The sequence below is a fragment of the Cervus elaphus genome, chromosome 14 (genome assembly GCF_910594005.1).
Source record: "Cervus elaphus chromosome 14, mCerEla1.1, whole genome shotgun sequence".
Lineage (NCBI taxonomy): Eukaryota > Metazoa > Chordata > Mammalia > Artiodactyla > Cervidae > Cervus > Cervus elaphus.
Window position 1 is genome coordinate 32,582,144 of NC_057828.1, and position 24,198 is coordinate 32,606,341.

Genomic DNA, 24,198 nt, shown 5'->3' on the forward strand with positions numbered 1-24,198 from the left:
CATTAAAATAATGTCAGTGTATTATGGGTATTGAGATAAAATTTCATCTTTTTTTGAAAACTAGGACACTCAAATTCAGTAAACAGGTAGCACTTGCAGTCAGACAACTGTTAGACTGAGGCTTCACACATATAGCATCCTTCTCTGAATTTTTAATCACTGCATCTGTAATGTCATGGCACTCAGAAGTTACATAAAAATCACTGAATGAGGGGATAAGTGAGTGAATCACTCTAACGTACAGACACTCCACATGTGATAAACTTTTTTCTTAAGAATCTATGAAATGAACGTAAATGTTTTTGATGCTTTTTGAAAACTGTAGAGAGGGGTAGGATGGGGAGGGAGGTAGAAAGGATGTTCAAGTAGGAGGGGACATGGGTAAACCTATGGCTCATTCATGTTGATGTCTGGTAAAAATCAACATAATACTGTAAAGCAATTATCCTTCCATTAAAAACAAATTTTTTTTAAAGATTAAAAAAAAAAACGTTTGATGACAGTGTGTCAGGTTCTAGGTTCTTTTTTTACATAAGAAAGAACAGCGATTTTTCGGATACTAAGCTATTATTTTACTCAGCAAAATTACTCTGGCTTTGAAAACATTTCCCAAACCTAGAAAAGTTTCATTTATACATATTTCTTTATTAATGAATTAAATTAGTGTACATGTTTTTAGTTCTCTATGAGATTTTGTATAAATTATCTCATCTTAAGAAATAATGATGAACCTGAGTGTTTAAAAAAAAACAACAAACACTTCCACTGTGCTGGTAATGGTTATCAGGGCCAAGTTCCACTGAAGTCAGAGCTGAGCCATGCAGAAATGGCAAGAGAATGAAAGCAGAGAGATATATGGCAACGAGAGAACATACCATTATATTCTACCATAAACACAGTGGTAGAAAGTGTAACAGGCTGTAAGGAGATCTGTGAGGGGCGGAGTCACTGACAAGAAATGATAAATTTGGGAGACCAGGACTCACAAGAAGAACATGGTTATATGGAGGAACACAGGCTATGAGCCTCAGTGGCTCCTGAGGGCAGGAAAAATATCCGTGAATATTATTTAGTTATTAAGAAATAATGTTCTGTATCCTCTGTTCACAAAAGTATGAACAAGTGTGGCAGAAGAGAGCCCCTCAAATGCCACGAACTTCTTCTGATTCTTCACTGTATCTTCATCACCTGACACATGGATGACATCCTAACACAGTTTCACTGAAAGCACGAAATAAACAGTGTTTGCGCTTAAAAGCAAACCCCCTTTCACCTGAACATTTTACTTAGCTCAAAACTTCATTCTTAAGGTACTATGGAAACAGTAAGCACAGTGATTTTCAAAGTTTAAAAACTTTTCCTGACACAGTTAGGCAGATTTTAATAAAGTATATTTTTTAGGATGGAGAAGGAGTATTCAGAAACAGTCTATTTAGCATTATCATAGAAAAGTAAACTAGCATTGTCAGTCATATGCAGCTTTGGATTTTAAAAACAGTACAACTTAACAGACCAATAGACTTTTAGGAAAGGGGACCAACGTGTATAAAAAGTAATTTCATAGGAAGGACGATTTTAAGATGTATGTAGCATCATTTCCAAGGAGGAAACCTAGGAAAAACTGACATTATGAGTTTGAGGAAGGACTATTCCATTTAGTTGTACAGTGTTAATTCAACAGTAATTCCCCACCATAAATGTCCAGTAAGGCAGGGAAACTCAACAGGAGCACTCTGTCCTTCTCCACAGTTTATATTTAAAAAAAGTAAAACAAGACCATACAACAAGTCAGCTTGATTCAACTTGAAAAGAAGCAGTTAGACAGTAGTAATCTTCTTGTATTAAACCTAGATTTGAATATGGTTGTGAGTTTGATATTTCCCTGTACCAGAAGTCTGATGAAAATAGAAGGAGTTCTGGGTCCAGTGTTATACTATTAGATCTATTTAAAATCTTTTTTTTTTTTTTTACTATTCTTAAAATTATGATACAAAAATTATATATATATACACACACACATATAACATTGCCATTTTAACCATTTTTAGGTGAAATTATATTTATGTTGTATAACCACCAGCAATATCTATTTCTAAAATTTTCATCACCCCAACAGAAACTCTGTACTCATTAAGCACTACTAAACAATTTTAAGGAAAAAATTGAGAAGAAAAGTCAGTTTATGGAGGATTGACTGTCAATGGCAATAAAAAGATCTAGTTAAAATAAAAAGAATGACTATTTTATCTATTTTGTGAAGAAAAAAATTTAAAAAATCATAGTTGATAGTTGACTATAAACTGCAAGAAAGCAAGCTAGTAACATGACAGTAATTATCTTAGGAAGCTCTCACAGGGTTTCATTTCCATATGTATTCTGTTGTCTATTTTGGCTTGTCTACATTTCCATCTTCTACTTGATGGTTTTTTATTTCAGTGATAATGCAGAATCAGAAAACAACAGATACAAATCAAAATAAAAGCTTACTTGGAAAAAACATAAGATGAGAGAAGAAAAGCAATTAGCATCCTAATTCTCAGAGAAATAAACAGAATTAGACGGTAACTCCATAAGGCTGGTCACAGTATTTGAAGTCAGTATTTGAAGGCTGAGTCAGTATTTGAACTAAGGTTGTCACACGCTGCTCTTTCTACTAGGCCAGGCTGCCTTTTGAAGGTGCTATAGTTTTGGTATGGTCCCCCCTGCCCCCGCCTGAACTTTAAAAAATTGTATTCTCAAACAAAGGAGGATGGTCACTTTGATATTCTCTCCTGCCCTCTTTTGGTTTTGATTAGCTTAAATACTATTTACAGAAACTTTAAAACTTTGAATTATTTGTAAAATTTGACTTAGTCAAGGAGTATTTAGTTTGTTCAAACCTAGAGCTGATAAATCCATTCAGTATTTCCAACTCTTACTGAATCTTAAAATGTTTCATTCATTGTTATAATGTTTTAAAGACTTTCAAAATACATTAGTATTAAGAAGAAACAGTAGTATTTTATCTTCCAGATGTATGACAAGAAACATAAGGTTTCCTTACAAGAATGTAACTAATCTTATCTTGTTCATAATTCCCAAGCTTGCCAAATGAAAATCGTAAAAGTATGAAAAATGAGTGTATATGATGCTTATTATACTGGAGGCATGCAATATAATTAGCTGAAGTATAAACATCATGATTATACATAGTGAGTCAAAGTTTATGCTAACTAAATTTCCCTGCCACGTTTGAGGCCAGAGAAAAATTCACAAAAGCAAGGCAATATTTAACATATATGTGCTTTCAAATTTTATCTTACTTTTAAAATTATATTTATATTAAATCTCAAATTTACCTCTGCGATCTCTATCCTTTTTGCAAGATCATCGAGAGAGAGACAGCTTTCATCAGAAGGCAGGTTCTCCTGTAGGCTATAGGATGCTTCTTCAGGAGAAAGATCTTGAAGCAAATCAGAGTCTTCCTCTTGGTTATCTTCATATGAGAGGGAATCTTCAGTATCTTTTAAGCATCCTTCTAAAAGGCTGTTCAAATAGTCGTCTGTCTCTTTACTGACTTGTTCTTCCTTATCTCCCTGTTCCTCTGGGGCCATATACACCTCTGGAAGCACTGTACTTAAATCAGACACTGGATTATTTTCACAAAGTACACTCTCAGAGCCCTCTGAGTCAGCCTGCCCCTGTGGTGATTTTCCATCACGCTCTGTGAGATCAGGTTGCTGCAGCTCATTTAATTCATTGTTCTCAAGTTGGTCTGTGGGCAACGCCTCAGAAGCATCCCGGAGTGGCAACCGGAGTTCCTTTCTTTGTGAGTATTTACCCTCAGAAATCAATGCAGGAGGTATATGATCAGAGCCTGGTAAAATCAATGGTTCTGTCACTGACTGGCTGGAAACCTTAGGGTCTTTAGCAATGTGCTCTGTTTCGGCCACGTCTTGGCAGGCCTCTGTCTGAGCCAGCTGCAGGCGGCTGTCATCCTCAGGAGCGTTCCCTGAGGAGTGGGGGCTGGACCTGCTCCCTGCCGACTCGGAGGGCTGGGCGTGGAGCTCCTGCGTGGCTTCAGCGCTGCAGAGTGGCTCCTCCGTGTGGCCCTTCCCTGCAGTTACCGGGAGGCTCCGGGGATCTGCCTGCCTGACCACCTCATCACAGCAGGGACTGCTCTCCGGGGTCTCTTCTTTACGTTGGCTCTCTTTTCCTGATTCCATGCCAAGACAAGTTTCACTCTCTGAAGATGAAGAAAAACAAGTGGTTTTAAGATTCAACACGGCGCTTTGTACAGAAGGGAAGAGAAAGGACATGAATTGTACGGTGAGACACAGTAATACTCTGCACCTCTGAAATGGAAATTCTACCTGTTGGATTATAGCATCTTTAAGTAGAGGAAATACTCTAAACATTTAGTAAGTAATCCTTTAGATATAAAAATTAACAGAGATTATTCAAAAACATGTTAAGGACAAGAATATATTGCTTAGTCTTCATTATAATTGAAAAAAGTAATTTTTCAAAGGTTTAAAAGACATTCTAAACTTTATTAGCTGCATCTATTTAAACAAATATTTTAAATATTTTAAAGTGTGGGAAAATTATTTTCAGTATGTTTATGAAATATACTGTATTATATTGTAAGAAAAACAATACTGGTTCTGATCTATCAAGGCTAATTAAGGAAAATGCTGTGCTGTGCTTAGTCACTCAGTCATGTCTGACTCTCTGTGACCCCATGGACTGCAGCCCACCAGGCTCCTCTGTCCATGGGGATTCTCTAGGCAAGAATACTGGAGTGGGTTGCCATGCCCTCCTCCAGGGGACCTTCCCAATCCAGGGATTGAACCCAGGTCTCCCACATTGCAGGCGGATTCTTTACCATCTGTGCAACCAGGGAAGCCCAATAATCCTGGAGTGGGTAGCCTATCCCTTCTCTAGAGATATTTCTTGACCCAGGAATCAAACCAGGATCTCTTGCATTACAAGTGGATTCTTTACCAGCTGAGCTTCCAGGGAAGCCCCTAAAGAACATAAATCTGTTTAAATTTATTTAAGCATCGTTAATAATAAAATCCTTAATTAATGTATTAGAAAATTACTTGTAATTTCTCAAGGGGAAGTAGTAACAGGTAGTGGTAAAAAGCAAAGCATAAGTCTTGGTACCAGGCAGAAATGGGTATGGAATTTTGATATTTCTTTCAATTTCTATTCTAAATAAAATCAATTTAAAATACTTCCCTTTGACTTTAAAATTAAACCATTAAAAACTTTCACAAAATATATACTAAATGCATACATAAATTAGTAGATCACAGAGAAGCTTGTTCATGATTCAGTTTTTGGTTGATTGTGCTACGTCACTTTAGTCACTTTCACTTCAGCTAAGTTAAAAAGTCACTGACTCTTTGTGATCCTATGGGCTGCAGCCCACCAGGCTCCTCTGTCCATTGGATTCTCCAGGCAAGAATACGGGAGTGGGTTGCCATGCCCTTCGCTAGGGGATGTTCCTGACCCAGGGATTGAACCTGTGTCTCCTGCATTGGCAGGTGGGTTCTTTACCACTAATGCACCTGGGAAGCCCTTTTGGTTGATCAAGCATTCCTAACTCCTGGCATGCTGCACTTCATGGGGTTGCAAGGAGTCAGACTTGGCAACTGAACAACTATCACAGAAGTTTTAACTTTTTCTTTCTTTTAACTTTTTCTTTTATCATATATTATTTAATTTAAAAATTATGTAAATTAAATAATATATGATGGGCCAAAGGTTAAAATCAAGGATGAAATATAGTGATGATTATATTATTATACCTGGTTTTTCATCTATTGGTACTTCAATAATTACCAATTAGCAACGGTGGCACATACCATAACAAAGAAAAGCCAGGACTTAAATGCCATCTTCTGATTTCAGAGAATCAGGGAAAGAAACTGGCAACCTCAGCTCTGCACTGCTGAGTTCGTATTACTTCTCCCAACACCTTAAGTCAAAGTCAGATGAGGAGAGGACAGGGAAAAAGAGGTCTTTCTGGGGGAGAATACAGCATTCTTTCTTTTGTCCCACCCCAAAGAATCACTCAGGGAGATGGTAAAGCTCCGCGAGATGGTGAAGGACAGGGAAGCCAGGCATGCTGCAGTCCAAGGGGTTGTAAAGAGTCAGACATGAACTGACCGTTGAACAACAACAAAGAATCGTGCAAAGTTGGGAAGGCTGCAGAAAACCATTTTAATCCCCACTAGGTTGTCAGCTTCACCACTGAGCTTGCTGGTCTGCCTCTCTGTTAAGATGGGGAAGGTCAGAGCAAAGAGGGCCCCAGTCAGCTGCAAAGGGATCCAAGCTCTCCTCTCCAAGTTCCCAGTACCCAAAGGTTCAGAAGACAGCCCTCCAAACACATCCATAGAATTCGAAGAGTAAAGAGCATAAACACGTGGCAGAGAGGCCCTCACAGCAGAGGAATGGGGTATGCTGTCTCAAGCTGAAGGTCAGTTACCTGAAGGAGCACAAATGTCCAGGAAAGTGACTTGGAAGTGAGCTCTTCCTCACTTGGTCCTGCTGGAGCCACCAACGTCCCTATAGACTAGATTCAGACCTATGCACTAATCTAGATAGCTCAAAAGGGAACAGACCACGCACCCAGCCCCTGCAGAGCCGGTGGACAGAGAAGAGCTTTGAATAAAATGAGATTTAAATGTTAAATTTGGAACGGAATAGGACTAAGTCATAAAGAATCAAAATGAGACTATTTAATAGCTATAAATTACTGAACAGTTAGAGAACCAGTCTGAGATGGCATTCTATTGTAATAGGGAAGAACAAATTCTGACTCTATGTTGGATCTGTTTCTTTTACTTTAACCTTTGCTTTTTATTGCTTTTGTTATTATAATTACCGTCTACAACTGTAAGTATACATAATGGCCTGCCACAGGGAACCCTGCCCCTCCAACCTGACTGTTAAACTAAAGTACCTTTGTTATAAGCTCAGAGAGAGACATTCTGATCCTGCTCACCTGTGAAAGGCTGCAGAAAAGAAATGAACATAACCCCTCCACAAGACTGGTTATTTCAGGAGATTTCTGCAAGACTTAGGACCTTTTTACTTTACTTCCTCACCTCCTTCCCATCTCTGTTCTATAAAAGAACCTAACATCCAGGATCCCATAAGATGGTTATTTTGAGACATTAATCTGCCATCTTCTTGGTCTGCCAGCTTTTTGAATAAAGTCGTATTCCTTGCCTCCAGCATCTCGTCTCTGATGCACTGGCCTGTTGTGCGGTAAGCAGAGAGTGGGCTTGGACTCGGTAACAATACAATCAGAAAGTGAAGTGGCCAACTATAGTTACCAGACAAAACACAATCAATTTAAGTAGTTCCTAATGAAGCAAGATAACACCTAAGTGGTGTGTAACAAAGACTTTCATTGGTACAATGTATTACTTATAAAATACTAGCCTGAAAACAGTTGCTTCATTCCACTATTAGAAACAATATAAAATATTAAAAAAATAGTAGTTTAAGATGTAAAGGGCAAAATTTTCAGACTAGATCAAGACAGTAGCTGTAATTTATGTGTGATGCCATATAAAGTATAAATGATGTTTTTAATACATATTCAGTCTCCAAATCAAACAAGACATATGCTATTTTATAATTTGTTGTATCAAATTATGCTTTTGGAGAAAAGCTTAAAACCTGTCTTGATTGGTAATGAAAAACAGTCTTCCGCCTTAGTCTTCCATTTGTCTGATGCCTGCTCTCTAGGGGCAGCTACTTTTCAATTCCTTTAGCTGTTTCTGCTCATATTTACCCTCCATTTCTAGAGAAGATTTCCATTGTTATCTATTGACTTTTCAGTTTTAGAGACCACCTACTAACTTCCTACTAAGGAAGAGAGTTAGTTCTCATGGTTCTTTAGATTCCTTTCTCCCACAGTGATGTTTTCTTTCCCCTCTAGCTCCCATTACAATTCAACATAAATCTGGGGCAAATCAATATTCAAAGTTTACAGTACTATGGCTTTGTAAGTATTCACAAGATACCCAGACTGTGTATTATGGTACGTTTTTCTTTCTCATTTATGCTGTTTTCTTTTGTGTTGATAACAGCCTCATTACTTTGTTAAAAATAATTTTAATCTATGCATCTTTGAACTCTGACAGATAGACAACTATGGCATAAGTAACAACAGATAATCTTTCAGTTTTAAGACATATTCTTCTTGAGTCCCTGACCTGGAACTCCTTTCCAGGCTTGCTACACACGTATTGTCCGGGAATTTCCTTTCCCAATGATCCTAGGAATTCATTTTGGCTCTATTTTGGAAACCTTGTATTCTCTGAATCCTAGGTCTTCCTCTTTGTTTATTTTCTCTTATTATAAGGATATTTCCTAAGAAAACGTCCATGGAAGGTAAACTTTTAAAGATTATTCACATCTGAAAGTCTTTACTCCTTCACCACTGACTAAAACTTTGGTTGGGTAAAGTTTTCTAGGTTAGAAATAATTTTCTCTCACAATTTTGAAGACACTGCTGTATTATGTCTAACTTACAATAGGGCTTCCTATTTGGTAGAGAGAGGATATAAAGGTCTAAATGCTTCTTGCACAGCTTTTTAACTTAAATTTAGAGGCACTCTCTGTGCTTCTAGTTCCCAAACCCTCTCAGGCAGAAATCAACCTTTTCCTTTTAGACACTTAAGTTTTCGGCTTTCTCTGGTATGTTAAGTTGGGCTTCCCAGGTGGCTCAGTGGTAAAGAATCTATTTCCAATGCAGGAGATGCAGGTTCTATCCCTGGGTGGGGAAGATCCCCTGAAGAAGGAAATGGCAACCTTCTCTGGTATTCTTGCCTGGAGAATCTCATGGACAGAGGAGCCTGGTGGGCTACAAACCATGGAGTTGCAAAGACACAACTGAGCGACTGAGCATGCATGGTATGTTAAGCCAGTTGTCACCCATCCATCTGCTTTCTAGCTTCTAACATTTTCTGGATGTCACATCTGCTGCTGGTTCCTTGCCAGTTCTGTCCTTCTGGCTTTCTGCCTTTAAGGGTCCCTTTGTGACATTTCAATAGCATTAAAAAAAAAAAAAGTAGAAGTAAACGGTTGATCCACTATGTTTAACCAAAAATATATTTTGAATTTTCTACAAGCAGGTATCGTAGTATGAACTTATTCCTAATGTTCTGTTAATACTAACATGAATTTCTGTTAACTGGCTTTCTTGAACCCAAAGATCTAGTAAGGTAAGTCTACTAATCCCTATTGCAGTGACTTAAGACACACTAAAAAAAAATTCTACTCTGATGAAATAAAAATGGAATAATAGTTGAATGTATGACATACTTAATAATACCAAATTAAATAGGTAGTTCTCAAATGAGAAGTTGGACTTAATCTAAGTTCTAACATGAGCTCTACAAACGCACATGCCTTTGAGTTACTCTCATTCTGCCATGAATTCTCTTTAGGGAAAAATTCCCTATGTAATTTATGGATGAGACTAAAGCATTCATGAATTAACATGCTTCTTATAGTTTCTCAATATCTCACTAATTATCATCGGGTGAAAACATTTTAGTGAATCAGGCTTGAAAAAGAAATTTTCAATGTTAATATTTATTTCAGCAGATTGATGAAAAAATGTGCCTTAATTAAGTCTGAAATGTTGATAATAGTGTAAATTAACACAACTTCTACAGAGGTTAATGCAAAACTAAAAATGTATACACTTGGTCCTCAGGGAAAAGCAAGTTAAAAACCAAAATGACATTCATATCTACTAAAATGACTTTAAAGAAAAAAAGAGACTGACAATATTAAATGTCAGCAAGGATTTAAAAGCAATTGAAATTTTCATATATTGCTGGCGGGGTATAAAATGGGACAGCAGCACTGTAGAACTGTTTGACAGTTTCTTATAAAGTTAAACATGTATCTTCCCTATGACCCTGATTCTACCTTCAGTTCTTTTTACCCAAGAGAAATGAAAACATATATCTACAAAAACAAAAAAACAACTTCCTATCAGTTTTATTCATGATATCTCCAACTTGGAAACTACTCAAATGTCTATCAACAAGTATGTGGATAAATGAATCGTGTAAAGTTAAAAGAATACTACTCAGCAATAAAAAAGAATGTATTAATGGTATATTTAGTCATAAGGGTAATTCTCAAAAGAAAGTATGCTGAGCAATTCTATTTATATTACATTCTAAAACAAGGAAAACCTACTGATAATAACAGAAAGCACTGGTGGCCTGGGACTGGAGGTGGGCAGGACTGAGTATAATAAGATTGGGAGAAAGATTTTGGAGTGATAAAAATGATCCATATTCTGACTGGGCTAGTAGTTATATGAGTGTACACAACTGCCAACACTCATCAAATTGTACACTTAAGATGGGTACATTTTATTGCATGGAAATTGTACTTCAATAAAGTTGATTAAAAAGTGGGAAGAGAATGATAAATGGAGAACTCAGGATAATGACTACCTAGGGGCAGGGAAGTGAAGCAGGTGATGGGATAGAAAGGAACACAAAGGTAGTTTTAACAGGAGGACTGACAATAATCTAGTCCCTCTGTTGGGTATAAGGTTCACAGGTCTTCATTTTTTAAATATATTGCTATAATGTATATATGTGACATATTTTCACATACAAATATTATTTAATAAAAATGAATTAAAATATAATAAAAATACATGGGCTTCAAGGTCAGAAGACAGGGTTTTAACTTTGTAGTTCTGTTTGGATAAGTCATTTACCTTCCCTGAGTTTCTTAAAATGATTTAGCCTACCTTAAATCAGTTAAGAGGAAAAGATGAAATAATATACATAAAAGTACACTGAAAATATAAATTAATATGTAAATAACTTGGAGACTTTAGTCATGGTAGATTAATTAGAAAAGTAGCAATGAATAACACATAGAGAACATTAATGGAATACTAGCCACAGGGGGTAGTGATAACATGGGGAGGAACTGGTGGAGGAAGGGTAATGAGAGCAGTGAGCATGTAGTTTTCTTACCTTGTGCCAGGTACTGTTCTAAACCTTAGTGAAATTACTAATTTAATCCCCATAAAAATCCTATGAGGTAAAAATAACCCACATTTGGAGCTTGGCAAAGGGAGGGACAGAAAAAAGTTAAGCAACTTGTCTATGGTCACACAAATTTTTCTTTTTGGCCACACTATGTGGCATGCAGGATCTCAGCTCCTCGATCAGAGATTAAACCTGTGCCCCTGCATTGGGAGTGCGGAGTCTTAACCACTGGATTGCCAGGGAAGTCTCTTAAGGTCACACAAACTTAAGTGGTGGAGAGAGGATTCAAACCAGACAAGTTTGATACCAGAAACAACCACACACAGACAAAAGCAAGTTACTTATTATATAAGGAGCTTAAGACCAAGACATATATAAAGAAAGAAAAGCAAAACTCTACACTGTAGAACATGTAAGATATTAGAAATAAGGAATATGGGGTAAAACAAAGAATATATTAAATACAAACCATTTAAAGTAATATTTTCATATTTCTATTTTTTTTCATATTCTTTCTTACATTTCTCTGTATTTATTCATAGAATAACATGTCTGGGTAGACTATGAGAGATTTGACATTTTTCTTTAAAAGATACTATTTTATCAGACTTGGCAAGATTTCTTTTCCTAGAATTTAGTTCACACCCTCCCCATAACATGGTTATTAATGAAATGTCTGCACGGTGGAATTTGATAATCCACATAACTTCCTTAGCAGAAGCATGCTGCAATTCAGTTAGAAACCAGAAGACACAGGTGCTAGTTGTGAGTCAAAGCACCAAGCAAGTGGCTTCTGTGTGGTATCTCAGTTTCCTGGTCTGTGCCACACATCCCGTGGCAGAGTCCAAGCTAGAAGCAGTGCCGAGCTATTACTGGGCAGTGTCAGACTCAAACTTGGAATAGCCTTCTTTCCAATGTGCACAACACAGAGACGTATTCACACCCAAACTAGTGACTGCTTTGTGATGTATTCCCCTAAAATGTTTATGAAGCTCATTATAGTCTGATTTCCAACATAAAAATGACCAGAAAAGAGAGACAGGAAGAACAGAATACAGTAGGATGGACCTAAGGCAACCCAAATTTGCCACATAAGAGAAGAGGGGATAAAGTAAAGATCTGAGGGGGAAAAACTTAAAAGAGAAAAAGGCAAGTGAAATTGAAGGCATCATCACTGTCATTTTATCTCTTTAGGCAACTCAGTTAAGACACGTGATGCTGCTTGTTTAATATCACCATTTTCAGGGCCAGGAATATAAAGTAGTACTAAAATCATAATACATGGAAAAATAAATGCCCTAAAACACAGTTTTAAAAATCTATCTTTAGTTTCTAAAGTTTTTATAATGTACATACATTATTACTATAAGAAAATAAATTTCTAAAACTCTTAACTTTTGACATAAGACACAGTGATATAAAACATAACTATAAATGCTTTAGAAATATATATATATAAATTAAAGTATCCCATGTTAGCCAACAAAAAAAGAAGAGAATAAATTACCATAGATAAGCTATCAAGATACAGAGCTTATCTTGATAATATCTAGATTTACAGAAAAAAATTTCTGGTAAAGTTTGTAAAAAAATTGTTGGTTTTTATATAGAAAGGATGCCTGAATGCACTAAAACCAATTCGCTTTCAGAGCTTATTTGCACAGTCTTGTCATATTCTCTTAGATACATATAATCACCTACAGAAAACATGTAGTAATTTTACGTTTTTATAAGAATTTAGATTTTATAATTTCTACTGCTAGATATCTAAAAATAGGATTATACGATGTTAAAAAAAAAACCTTGCTTTGCTATTTGTCTAGGAGCAGTATGCGCAAAAAAGCTCCTTCACAGCAACTCAGATGTAATACTTGTAAATATTATATGAGGCAGGCATTTTTAATGTCTACTTATAATTTAAAAACATACCCAGCTCTTTGGCTGTAGCTCCTCTTTCCTTTGGATCTTCAGTCACTATTAACTGCGTAAAGCATTTCCTTCCCAGAGACTTCTGGACAGCTGCTATCTAAAAAGTTTTTCAAAAAGAAAGGGGGGGAAAAAAAAAAACTTTGGGGGAAACTGTTGCATTAAGTTAGAAAGCTGAAAACAATTTGAGGAAGGTTTCATTACTTGCTAGACCAGTCCATACAACAAAACATGACACTCTACGTTTTTTCCTATAAACATTTTCAAAGAAAATCTCTTACCTTATCTTTGGATAAAAGAGGACTGTAGGAAAAAAGAGAGAGAGGAAAAAAAAGAATTAAAAAATATTATAGCAGCAAAATGCTTCCAAACAAATGTCACTGAAACGGCTGTAAAAAAAAAAATACAGCTTCTCTGGATTCTAATATTAGCACAGAACATTTCCACTGCTGAAACATTACCACTGGTTCACACAGTTCAAAGTGCAACTATATCATGTGTTAATCTTCCTAGATGGCCAATAACTAATGAAAACCTCCAAAGAAGCTATAAATACTGAGATTCAGCGGGGGGAAGAATGTCAACCTTTTGCTAATAATGTATTTCAAGAGTATTTTACACATATTAAATTTCAGTTTATTTCATTATCATCTAAAGTTGATTATGGTGGAAGATAATTTTATTCACATTTTCCACAGAAAAGGATGAAAAAAGACATAATCTGTAAATATATTTTAGGGAACACTCAAGATAAAAGAATGCATACATTCACCAAAAAGCATACACAATACTGTTCACAGCCATTTTATTCATAATATTAAAAAACTGGAAACAATCTAAATGTCTATTAACAATATAATGGATAAATAAATTGCTGCACACTCATATAATGAATTCACACAGGAGTAAAGCAGAGCAAACTACCACTGCATGTAACAACATGTAACACAGATGTAATCATGTGCAAAAAAGCTAGATACAAAAATCTAGTCTGTGTGATTACATTTATGTAAAACTATAGGACAAGCAAATACAGTGTTACAGAACTCAGATAGCAGTTACTGTCTGAGGGGGATGGGTGCTGACTTTGTACACAAATTAGGGGGCTTTCTGAGGGGCTGGACTGTTTTGATTCTTGGTCAGAGTATTAGTTACATATATGTATCTGTACATGTAAAAATTCAGCTGTGTACTTTAATATTCAAACATTTTATATTAATTTTAGGAGTATAATTTTGGGGAATTATCAAATATAAGCATAAAATTTTAGGTTTGGTTTACAATACTATCTACTGTTCACTAGTCAGAAATTCTCTAGTGATGTGAAGCAATGTGACCGAAGACTAGTTTTTAAATTATGTGTTAGCACTAATAAGGACCTACTGTATAGCATAGGGAACTCTACTCAATACTCTGTAATGACCTGTATGGGAAAAGAATCTAAAAAAGAGTAGGTATATGTATAAAAGTATAACTGATTCACTTTGCTGTATATCTGAAACTAACACAACATTATGAATCAACTATACTGCAATAAAAATTAAAAGAACATTTTGTGTTGGCAAGTTGCCTTATATTTAAAAAGAGAAAAAAAAAAAAGAAAAAAAGTCACGTCTATATTAGGTTCAATAAATATTTATTTTTAAATAATTAAAACATTTGTAACACATTAAACAATTATTAGTTCCCTGGGAAGAGCAGAAAAAGTATCTATATTGAATATTTTGAAAGTAAGAAAACAATCTCCCTTATCTATTTTTAACATTCCATTATTTAGAAGTTTTACACAGCCAAAAGTTAACCTATTTAACATGCTAAAATTAGGTTATAATGCAGAATCCATAAAAAGACTGTTTCAAAAGTTCAAACTAACACAAGAAAATTGTACATCCCAGGAATCTGCACTAGTTTAATAACTATCATGTCCCCTCACCTTTATAATTCTGAGTCTTCAAATAATAAATTAAAATATATATATTTAAGTGCTTTATTATTACTATGTTCAGTTTTAAAAATCCAACTGTTTGATACAAATCAAATAATTTAAAATTATCTGGTATTCTGATTAAATGCATTTGCATTCCAGTATTAGGCTACTCTTAAAAATGTGTTTTTACTACAATATACAAACAGTGACAGACATACAAACACTGAAAAACAATTATAATAAAAAATCCTAACATAAATTTTTCCATCTGAATCACCTAAACTCTTAAGTAAAAAGTAATCGAAATTAGAAGCTACATTTAAAAATTTATAATTAGAAGGTGCTTGAATTTTGTAAAGCAGACCTTTTGCTAAGTTTAGTGTAAGAAACAGATAAAAGCTGAGAAAGGAACCTAATCATTTTATTAATTTTAATTTCTCCAGTTAGCATTAACAAAACAAAGAAATGAATTCTGCATTTTAAATATTCAGTACTACAATGCTCCAATATTCTATTCCAATTCATTGTAAACAGTTAAGTACTTACTCTTGATGTGTTGCACAAAATTTAGCAAGCCGTTCAAAATCTTCACCATTAAATCCTTTTTCTGAATTCCTCAAAGGTGTAACTGTATGTGGTTGTACAGTTTTCCATTTTGTTTCTAAATTTGAAATATTTGTTAGTCACTAGCTATTACAAAACATGTTTAGAAGGGAAAAAATACTTAACTGGCACCACTGATAAACATTATCATGCAAAATTATCTTCCCAGCCCAAAGTGAACACAGAAATAGCTAAGTGATTGCTTTTAGATATAAGTATATATCCCAGAGATTAAATCAGCCAAGGACACCAGAAGAAATGAAAAATTTGCAAGTGTTCTTTTCTTGGCACTGGTATGAAAAACAAAATACAAAGACAAAAACTTTCTTAAAATGAGGTAAACTTGAGGTAAAAATGCTACTTTCTTTGCAACACTAACTGGACTAGAAACATCTACTTCCTGACTTAGAAAACCAGGTCAAATATATTAACTTCCTAGATAGCAACTTGTTAGACTATTGATAATTCTGCACTCTACATTAGGTAGTACTCACCCCACTGCTCTTGAATGGCAGAAAGATTCGCGAGCAATTGCTCATGATACAGTCGTTCGAGCTGAATGAATTTCATTGCTTTCTCATCTGAACAGAAAATTTGAGGAAAATAGGAATCCAGGCTAAAGAATAATGTCCTAGATCAACTGAGAATTTTGAAGTTTATCAAAAAATGAGAGGACTCTAAATATTTTTAAATTTAAACAAAAAAGTACGGTTTCTTGGTTTTGAAGTAGGTAAATTTTAATGCTGCATATCATGCAGTAGCTACCTGGTTTCTATTCTATCAGTAAACAGGAGACACAAAAAGGTTTTAATGTTCAAGAAATGCCTGCTTGCTAATAATACTTAGCAGAGTCAATTAAATATAATTTAATTGGAAATAGGACTCATATGGAATCCATAATCTGTGTCCCCCCCTCCTTTTTCTCTCCTTAAATTACATTCTTTCAAGCCACTATGTTCAGTTCAGTTACCCTCTAGTCAAATGTTTGTTTCTGATTTCAACTCCCTGTGATCCTTATTTCTCACTGAATGCTTTTTTTTTTTTTTGTAAATTAACTTGCCACAGTGATTTTTATAATTATGTGATTCGACTTTTTTTGGTAGATTTTCTTATGAACTTCTGCCTTCTCCATCTGTATCACACATTTAGCATTATACGAGGTCATGACAAGCTGTCCAACTGTCTAGCTTCCTTTGGGCCATGTTCTAAATGTTGACCCAGAAAGAAGGAAGAGAAAAAACTCATTGTTCAGCTTTTTAGCCTTCCCATGGTCACTCAGAGGTTCAGTCTGCTCTCTCATTTGTGACTTAAAGATATGCCAGGGATCATAAAATAGACCAAGGAGAAGCAGAGACAATTCTATTTTCCTCTGCTTGTAACTTAAAAATATACCAATGTTTCTCACACTTCACTGAACATAAATGTTATTTGAAAATCTTGGTAAAATACAGATTCATGAGTCTGATCCCCAGAAGCTCTGATTCTAAAGCCCAAGAGTCTGCATTTCTAGGAAGTTCCCAGGGAAGTTGATGTGATCTGCACTGCACTACCTCATACTCATCATTTCGGTAGTTGTAAGCTTCATTTCCATAAGAATTTGATTTCCTCCAGACTTAGTGATGAACAGCCACTGTCTGAAGTTTCTACCACACTTTACTAGTTTACTTGATAGGGTTCAGGATGACAACTGCTTGTCCTCTAATCTGTAGTGAAAATCAGTAAGGTTAGGAGAAAAAAGAAATCACACAAATGGGGAAATACACTTAGGATGAGTTCTCTCTAGAGTGTATAAATGGGACCTTCTCTGAAAAAATAAAAACAATTTTAAGAGAGGGAAATTAAAAAACAGAAGGAATAAATCTTTCTTTAACAGAAGTTATGGGCTTCCCAGGTGGTGCTAGTGGTAAAGAACCTGCTTGCCAATACAGGTAGACTTAAGAGACGTGGGTTCAATCCCTGGGTCTGAAAAATCCCCTGGAGAAGGGCATGGCAATCGACTCCAGTATTCTTGCCTGGAGAATCCCATGGACAGAGAAGCCTGGTGGGCTACAGTCCACTGGGTTATAAAGAGTCAGACATGACTGAAGAGACAGCACAAACAAAAGTTAACATGCAGTCTTTCTTGACAACAGTTATTCTGTTTATTGCTAATGAATAACTCAATCTTCCCTTTGCTATATACACATATAGCTATAGTAAGAGTCATGAGATTTGCTATGCATAATACGGCTGACAAACTCTACCATATGAATATTACTTCAATTGTACTTCTGTTTAATTCAAAAGAAAACACATCCAGTGGGTTTTTATTCTTTTGCAACGTGCCTTCTCCCTTCCTCCACACACAAATATTTAGATTTTGGTAAAATTAGAGCTTGTCCACAGGAGGTCAAACTTGGGTGGTTCTAGAGAATTTTCTGGAGTAACAAATTTCCTACATCTTGCTTTCTGAGATGGTTACATGGGTACATGAAACAAAATCCAGTGAAAACAACAGATCATACATTCATTGTAGGTAAATCTCAATTTTAAAAATGGGCAATTCACTAAGCATTCTTAGTGAACGCTAGGCATTTCTCCTTGTAATTAAAAAAAGGATACAGTCCTCCTCCTGGAAATAAGACTCTGCTATCTGTTAAAAACAAATAAAAAACAGAGAAAGTTAAATTAACAGTTGAATAAAAAGACAAATTTGGAAGAAACCAAAACTTTGAAACTCTCAAAGTCTTTGATATCAAACTAAGAAAACTCTTATTTAACTATATTCGCCAGTTCAGAAAAAATATGACTCTAGGCACAAGACACATTTCTGAAGTCACTCGTCTCAAGAAAAGCAAACACAGACATTCTTTGGTCCGTACACAATCTCATTCTTTCTATTCTATTTCAAGTCAAAGCAAACATCACTGATTCATTAGAGTTTAGAATAAGAACTCTAAAGAGGGAGAGAAATGCTATCGAGGCTTATAAAAGTAGAACATGAATGAAAGGGTGGCTTTATCATAAACTAAAAAACTGAAATATGTCATGTCACAAGGGATCTTAAAACCCATTTGTCCCATTAGTATTTCACAAACTACCTCCTGGGACACTGATTTTTCATTCTCTTTTGATATTTCAGAAAAGGACAGACCAAGTGTTACTAGTTGAGAGATGAGGTTTGGAATATATGCAAAGTGCTGCACAGGATAAGGGGCACTGGATGGGAGGGCGGGGTCCAGGGATGCAGCACCTGGACCCAGCTGATTCATTCTAGGGCAACTTTAAATTTAAAAATTCTTTGATTCTAAAAACTTTGGGATCCTTTATTCAGATATAGCATTTATAAATGGAACAGTAAAACCAAAAGTATACATGGAGAAATATTTGCATGAATTGACTACTGTCATACTTAAAATACTTCATTAAGTAGTTTACACTTTCAAACAGTTTGCCCTGATTTTTCCTAAGTCTCTAATGAAAAAGGTATTCTGTCTATGGATCACGATCTCTACTTTCCAGGAAGCTATCAGTACACGGAGCAATAAAGCACTAGTCAAACCTATAAATTAGAAATGAAAAAGGAATGTTTTTTTCTAAATCCCACAGTGGAAAAAGTATAGTTTTAAAGGAAATAGTTGCCGAGCTTAAAATTTATTCTATATATCTAACATTCTTCCAGGAGCAATACAATAATATAGATGGACCCAATCACCTCCCTGTAAATTGTCAGTTTAATCAATTAGCTTTCAGACTTCTGGGACAGTTCCAGTCCCATAAGTGCAACAATAAAGACAGGATCATGAAACCCAAGGCCTCAAAAGTAGAAAGGCACTTCCAGGTGAAAGGGCAGCTTGAAAAATAAATATACAGGGTGCTTCCTCGTATAAAAACCTATTCTTGGCAAGTCGAGCAGTGTAAAAGAAGGTGTGATTTTCTTGGGTGCCCCAAATGTCTAAATCCGGGAGGTAGCTTGGTAGAGCAGAAAAACATGAAGTTTGAAGGTGAATAACCTGACTGTGTTCTAGACCAAGGTTTGCCACTACCAGCTGTGTGACTCTAGACGTGTCATTTCATGTCTCAACCTTGGCTTCCTTATTTGTGAAACAGGGTCAGTAATACCTACAACCCTAGGGGACAGAACATGTGTCTAGTACAGTGCCCAGGACACAACAGCAAGTGCTTAAGATGGTTTGCACTTGCTGACTCTGGACCAGAAATGGTCTACTCTACCACTGCAGAGTAGAATCGTGAAGAAGTGAGTTGAAAATCACTTTGGGAGGGCAGTAATTTTAAGGTTTTCCTGGTTTCAGGTATCTTTTATCTACCGGGAACAAAAAGGAATTAGGAAGGTGTATCTGTTTGTCCGCAGTCTCAGAGTGGTTTCAAGGATCCCAGTGAAGCCATTTCCTGCTTGAGTCGGAGATGAGTTTCAGGACATGTTCACTGAGCACAGAGTACTTGAGAGCACTTGAACCTCTTCTCACTTCTCTATGAAAAACTCTCAAGTTTATGATTTGTTACACACTTACAGCTAACCTGCCATTATATTAACAAAGTCAGTGTATAAGAGATTACTCAATGGAGAAGGAAATGGCAACCCACTCCAGTACTCTTGCCGGGAAAATTCCATGGACAGAGGAGCCTGGTAGGGTACAGTCCATGGGGTCACAAAGAGTCGGACATGACTGAGCAACTTCACTTTCACTTTCAGTTTTTCACCAAGCACCCAGCACAATGGATGAAATATCACGATGAAAGTTTAGAACATTGTCTACCAAGGGAAAAAAAATTCTACAAGTTTATAAAAATCAGCAAGGCTTTGGACTTTTCAACAGTTCTACAGGAAACCTGAAGATATTGGTGAATACCTCCAAAATTCTGAAGCCAAAGTACGTCCAATCGAGAATTTCATAACCACCCAAGGTGCCAATCAATTGGGAAGGGGGAATAAAAATATTTCCAGACATTTTACAATATTAACCTCCCATCCACTTCTACCCAGGAAGCTACTAGAGGAATGTGCCCCTAGAACCAAGCAATAAACTAATAATAAGGAAGAAAGGGGACCCAGGTTATCTTACATGAAAGAGAGACTGGGGGTGAAGAAAAGATCCAGAATGACAGTGGTTCACCAGACATAGAGGCTTCCAGCCTACAGGGGAGCACATCAGAAATCTGCAAGAAAGACTCCTCAGAAGCCTAAACAGACTAAATATCTGGTGATTATGAAGGGGAGAATGAGACAATTGTTGAAGCCTTTGTGATTGAATTAGATACGCATAAATAGAAAGCCAACTAAACAAAAAAAAAAAAAAGCAAGATAATTATTACCTCCGGGAGAAACAAAAAGTCATGTAGGGAAGGGAAATCATCATGGTTCACTACATGGCTTTACACTTTCAGGTTAACGTGAACCTCCAAATATCCTTGTAACCAAAATTATGACCCAACACATCCAGGGGCTGGGAAGGGAACATTTAAGTGCACGGAGCAGAGAAATTCCCAGTAGACTAACTTTTAAAACTTAACGGTAAAAACTGAAAAAATTATGAGGTAGCAATACAAATTTAGAGATACTATTTAGAGCCATGGAAATAAGTACCACAATAATCAGAGTTGAGAATGACTGCTCCCAGGGAGGGAATGTATGGGGAGGGTTAAGGGACACCGTTTTTCATAGCAAAGGCTGTAAAACAATTTGACTGTGCCTATGTATAACTTTGATAAAAATACAAGCTTTAAAAATAAAAACTTTTTAAGTAAAAAAAAAAAAAAAAAAGAGATTACTCAAACCCAAGAAAAATAATTCTTTTTTTTGGCCACACTACACGGCCTGCGGAACTTCCCTGATGAGCGATCAGACCCATGCCCCCTGCAGTGGAAGTGCAGAGTCTTAACCGCCGGACCACCAGGGAAGTCCCCAAGAAAAGTAATGTTTAAATGGAATCTTCGAGAGTTCCAAGAACTTCAGTGTGGACTCTGGGACCAGACATGGACTTGAATCTTGTCTCTATGACTTATTGGCTGTGTGACTTCAGACAAGTTAAAAAAAATCTTCTTTGGTTATAATAATGTGTCATTCTGATAGTATTACTGTGAGGATTAAACGGGCTAAAAAACCTAGAATAGTGCTACTAAAACAGTATTTCCTTTTTTAGTGTTCTTAATATTGAGGCTGTTATTAGTACTGTTATGCCCATACTGACAGAGATTTACAATGGATGCTTAGAAAACAAGAATCAATAAAACATATTAAGTGCCAAAAGAAAAAAGAGAGTTCCGAGAGCTAAAAATGTAAGAATATCTGCAGTGATCATAGTCATTAATATAAAATGTCCTTTAGCATATATTCATCCATATAATATGTTAAAAATACTAACTATCCTGTAATTAACTCTCCATTAATACTTCCTTATTTCTGTCAGTGGTACTACCATCCCTCCTAACTGGGTATTCCTATAATTATTCTTCTCTGATTTCTTTATCATCCCTTTTTTCATTATCCACACCAAGTCCTTATGTCAAGATTTCAAATTCACCTCTCCGTGTTTCCACTGTCACCTTAACCTAGAAGCTATTCTCACTTTATGTTTGAATTATAAATTTCTTCTTTTACCTCTTATCTTTATCAAAAATATACACTTATATGGTTTAAAGAGTCAAATGGTTCTATAAGGTGTGTTAAGAAAGGCCCTACTGTTCATGTCCTATTCTTTCTTCAGGAGTAAGTGCTTAGGTATCTCTTTTTAAAAAAATGCTATAGCTCTAAATATTATGCTTATATTTGCTATTTCTTGATTTTTTCAGTTTTAGAAAATGGGGATTGAGTCTTTTGCTCCTTCCTCTACAAACATATATCACACACACTTTCTCTCACATATTGACCAATCCCATATTGTTATGTTGTAGTAAAAGGTAGATAAACATTTAATGTTTACCTTATTATGAGTAAGCCATAAAGTAAACTCTTAATATTTTTCCTTTGCTGAAAACTTTCTGTTTTCTCTGGAGTTTCTTTTTTTTTTTGGGTATAGTTTTCCATGCACTTACCGCTTATACAACTCTAGTCTATCTAGTTGAAATCTTCCCTCAATGTATTCAGACACACCAAATATTCAGAAATCGGAAAATGATATAAAAGTTTCTTCCCAGACCCTCTGATCTGCTCAAATAGAAGTGGGTACTATCTCCTTCTTGGTACAAAGCTGTCATCTAAGACTCTCTCTTCTCCTAGAGATCCTCTTCACCCATCTCCAGGGTAGCACCCCATTTTCTTGTATCTTAATCTTTCTGTTCCTTGGTTTACTCTCTTGTTTCGGTGGAGCACATCATATAGTGACCTCCTGAGAAAGGATGAAAAGGAAATATCACAGCCCCTGATGTAGGAACATTCCTGATATAGCTGAGGAAGTGCTAGGAGCCCAGTGTATCTGGAAAGAAGTGAATAAGAAGGAGAGTTTTAGGAATTAAGGTCTAAGAGGTAACAGGGCCAGATCATGGAGTATCTTGCCATGGTAAGAATTTTGGCTTTTACTCTGAATGTGAAAAGAAGTCAGTGGATGGTTTTGAACAGAGAAGTTTCATGATCCCAACTAACATTTTATCTGGATCACAATGACTGCTGTGTGTATGTGTGGGGGGGAGGCCTAAATGGAAATAAAGGTAAAGCAGAGAGGGTTCTATAATTAGTTTACTGCAAGAATCTGAAATAAATCTGATAGTGTCTTGTATTGAGATGGCGGCAATGAAAGAGGAAAGAAGACATCAGAATCTCCATATAGTTTTTAAATAGATTGGCAGGATCTGCTGATTGGATATGGACGTGGGGAAAAGTGAAGGATGACTTCAAAGTATTTGGTCTCAGCAACTAGAGGGATGGATATGCCATTTAACAAAAGGGAGGAAAAAAAATCAAAGTCTGATTTTGGGCATCTTAAGTTTGAAAGGCCCATGAGATGCCTCAGGAAGCTGGATGTTTAGTCTATACTGCAGAACTGAATCCTCAAGCACTCCAATGTTTAACAATCAGTAAAATTTGGAGGACTCAACAAATGACCCAGAGAAGGCATATCCAGTGAGGTAAGATATAAAAGTGGAAAGTGGGGGGTCCTAAAAAGCAAAAGAAAATGCTGCAAAAAAAAGCATGTGATCAACTTGTCAGAGCTTCTAATACTTCCAGTAGGAAGAAAACTGAGGACTAACAAGTAGATTCACACGAGCATGCAACATGGAGATCAATCCTGGCATTTACAATGCAATTCTGGTGGAGTAGTTGGCACAAAGGCCAGACTGGAGTGAGTTCAAGAGACATCTGAATATGGAATGTTACCTAGGTAGAATTCTTGCCCAATATATTTTAACCTGAATCAAATCATGAAGAAATAATCAGACAGATCCTAATTATGGGACATTTTTACATGTTCTTAACTCTTCAGACGTGTCAATGTTATACAAGCAAAAATAAACAAACAAATAAAACAGAAGGCAGGGAATTGTTCTGGATTACTAAGGATTAAAGAATGTTCACAACCAAATGCAATGTGTGCTCCTTCACTGAATCCTGGATCAGAGGGGAACTAGTTATGATGAATATTTGTGGAATAACCTGAAGAAACAAATATAGGCTCTATATTAAATAATACTAAACCAACATCTCATTTCTTGGGGTTGATAATGACATTGTAAGTTATTTAGGAGAGTGTCATTGTTCTTGGGAAACTTATG

The 24,198-nt window shown here is 36.0% G+C and overlaps 1 protein-coding gene across 2 annotated transcripts in view; it reads right to left on the reverse strand.

The window, feature by feature from the left end:
• The window catches only part of CNST (consortin, connexin sorting protein), a 94,205-nt gene that overhangs the window by 14,517 nt on the left and 55,490 nt on the right, over positions 1–24,198 (reverse strand). For both annotated transcript variants that reach the window (XM_043923073.1, XM_043923074.1), the window contains exons 4-9: positions 18,094–18,124; positions 15,987–16,073; positions 15,436–15,550; positions 13,244–13,265; positions 12,966–13,062; positions 3,339–4,225 (exon numbers count right to left, since the gene is read on the reverse strand). In XM_043923073.1, coding sequence (XP_043779008.1) covers positions 3,339–4,225; positions 12,966–13,062; positions 13,244–13,265; positions 15,436–15,550; positions 15,987–16,073; positions 18,094–18,124 — 1,239 coding nt within the window. The remainder of the gene's footprint in view (positions 1–3,338; positions 4,226–12,965; positions 13,063–13,243; positions 13,266–15,435; positions 15,551–15,986; positions 16,074–18,093; positions 18,125–24,198) is intronic.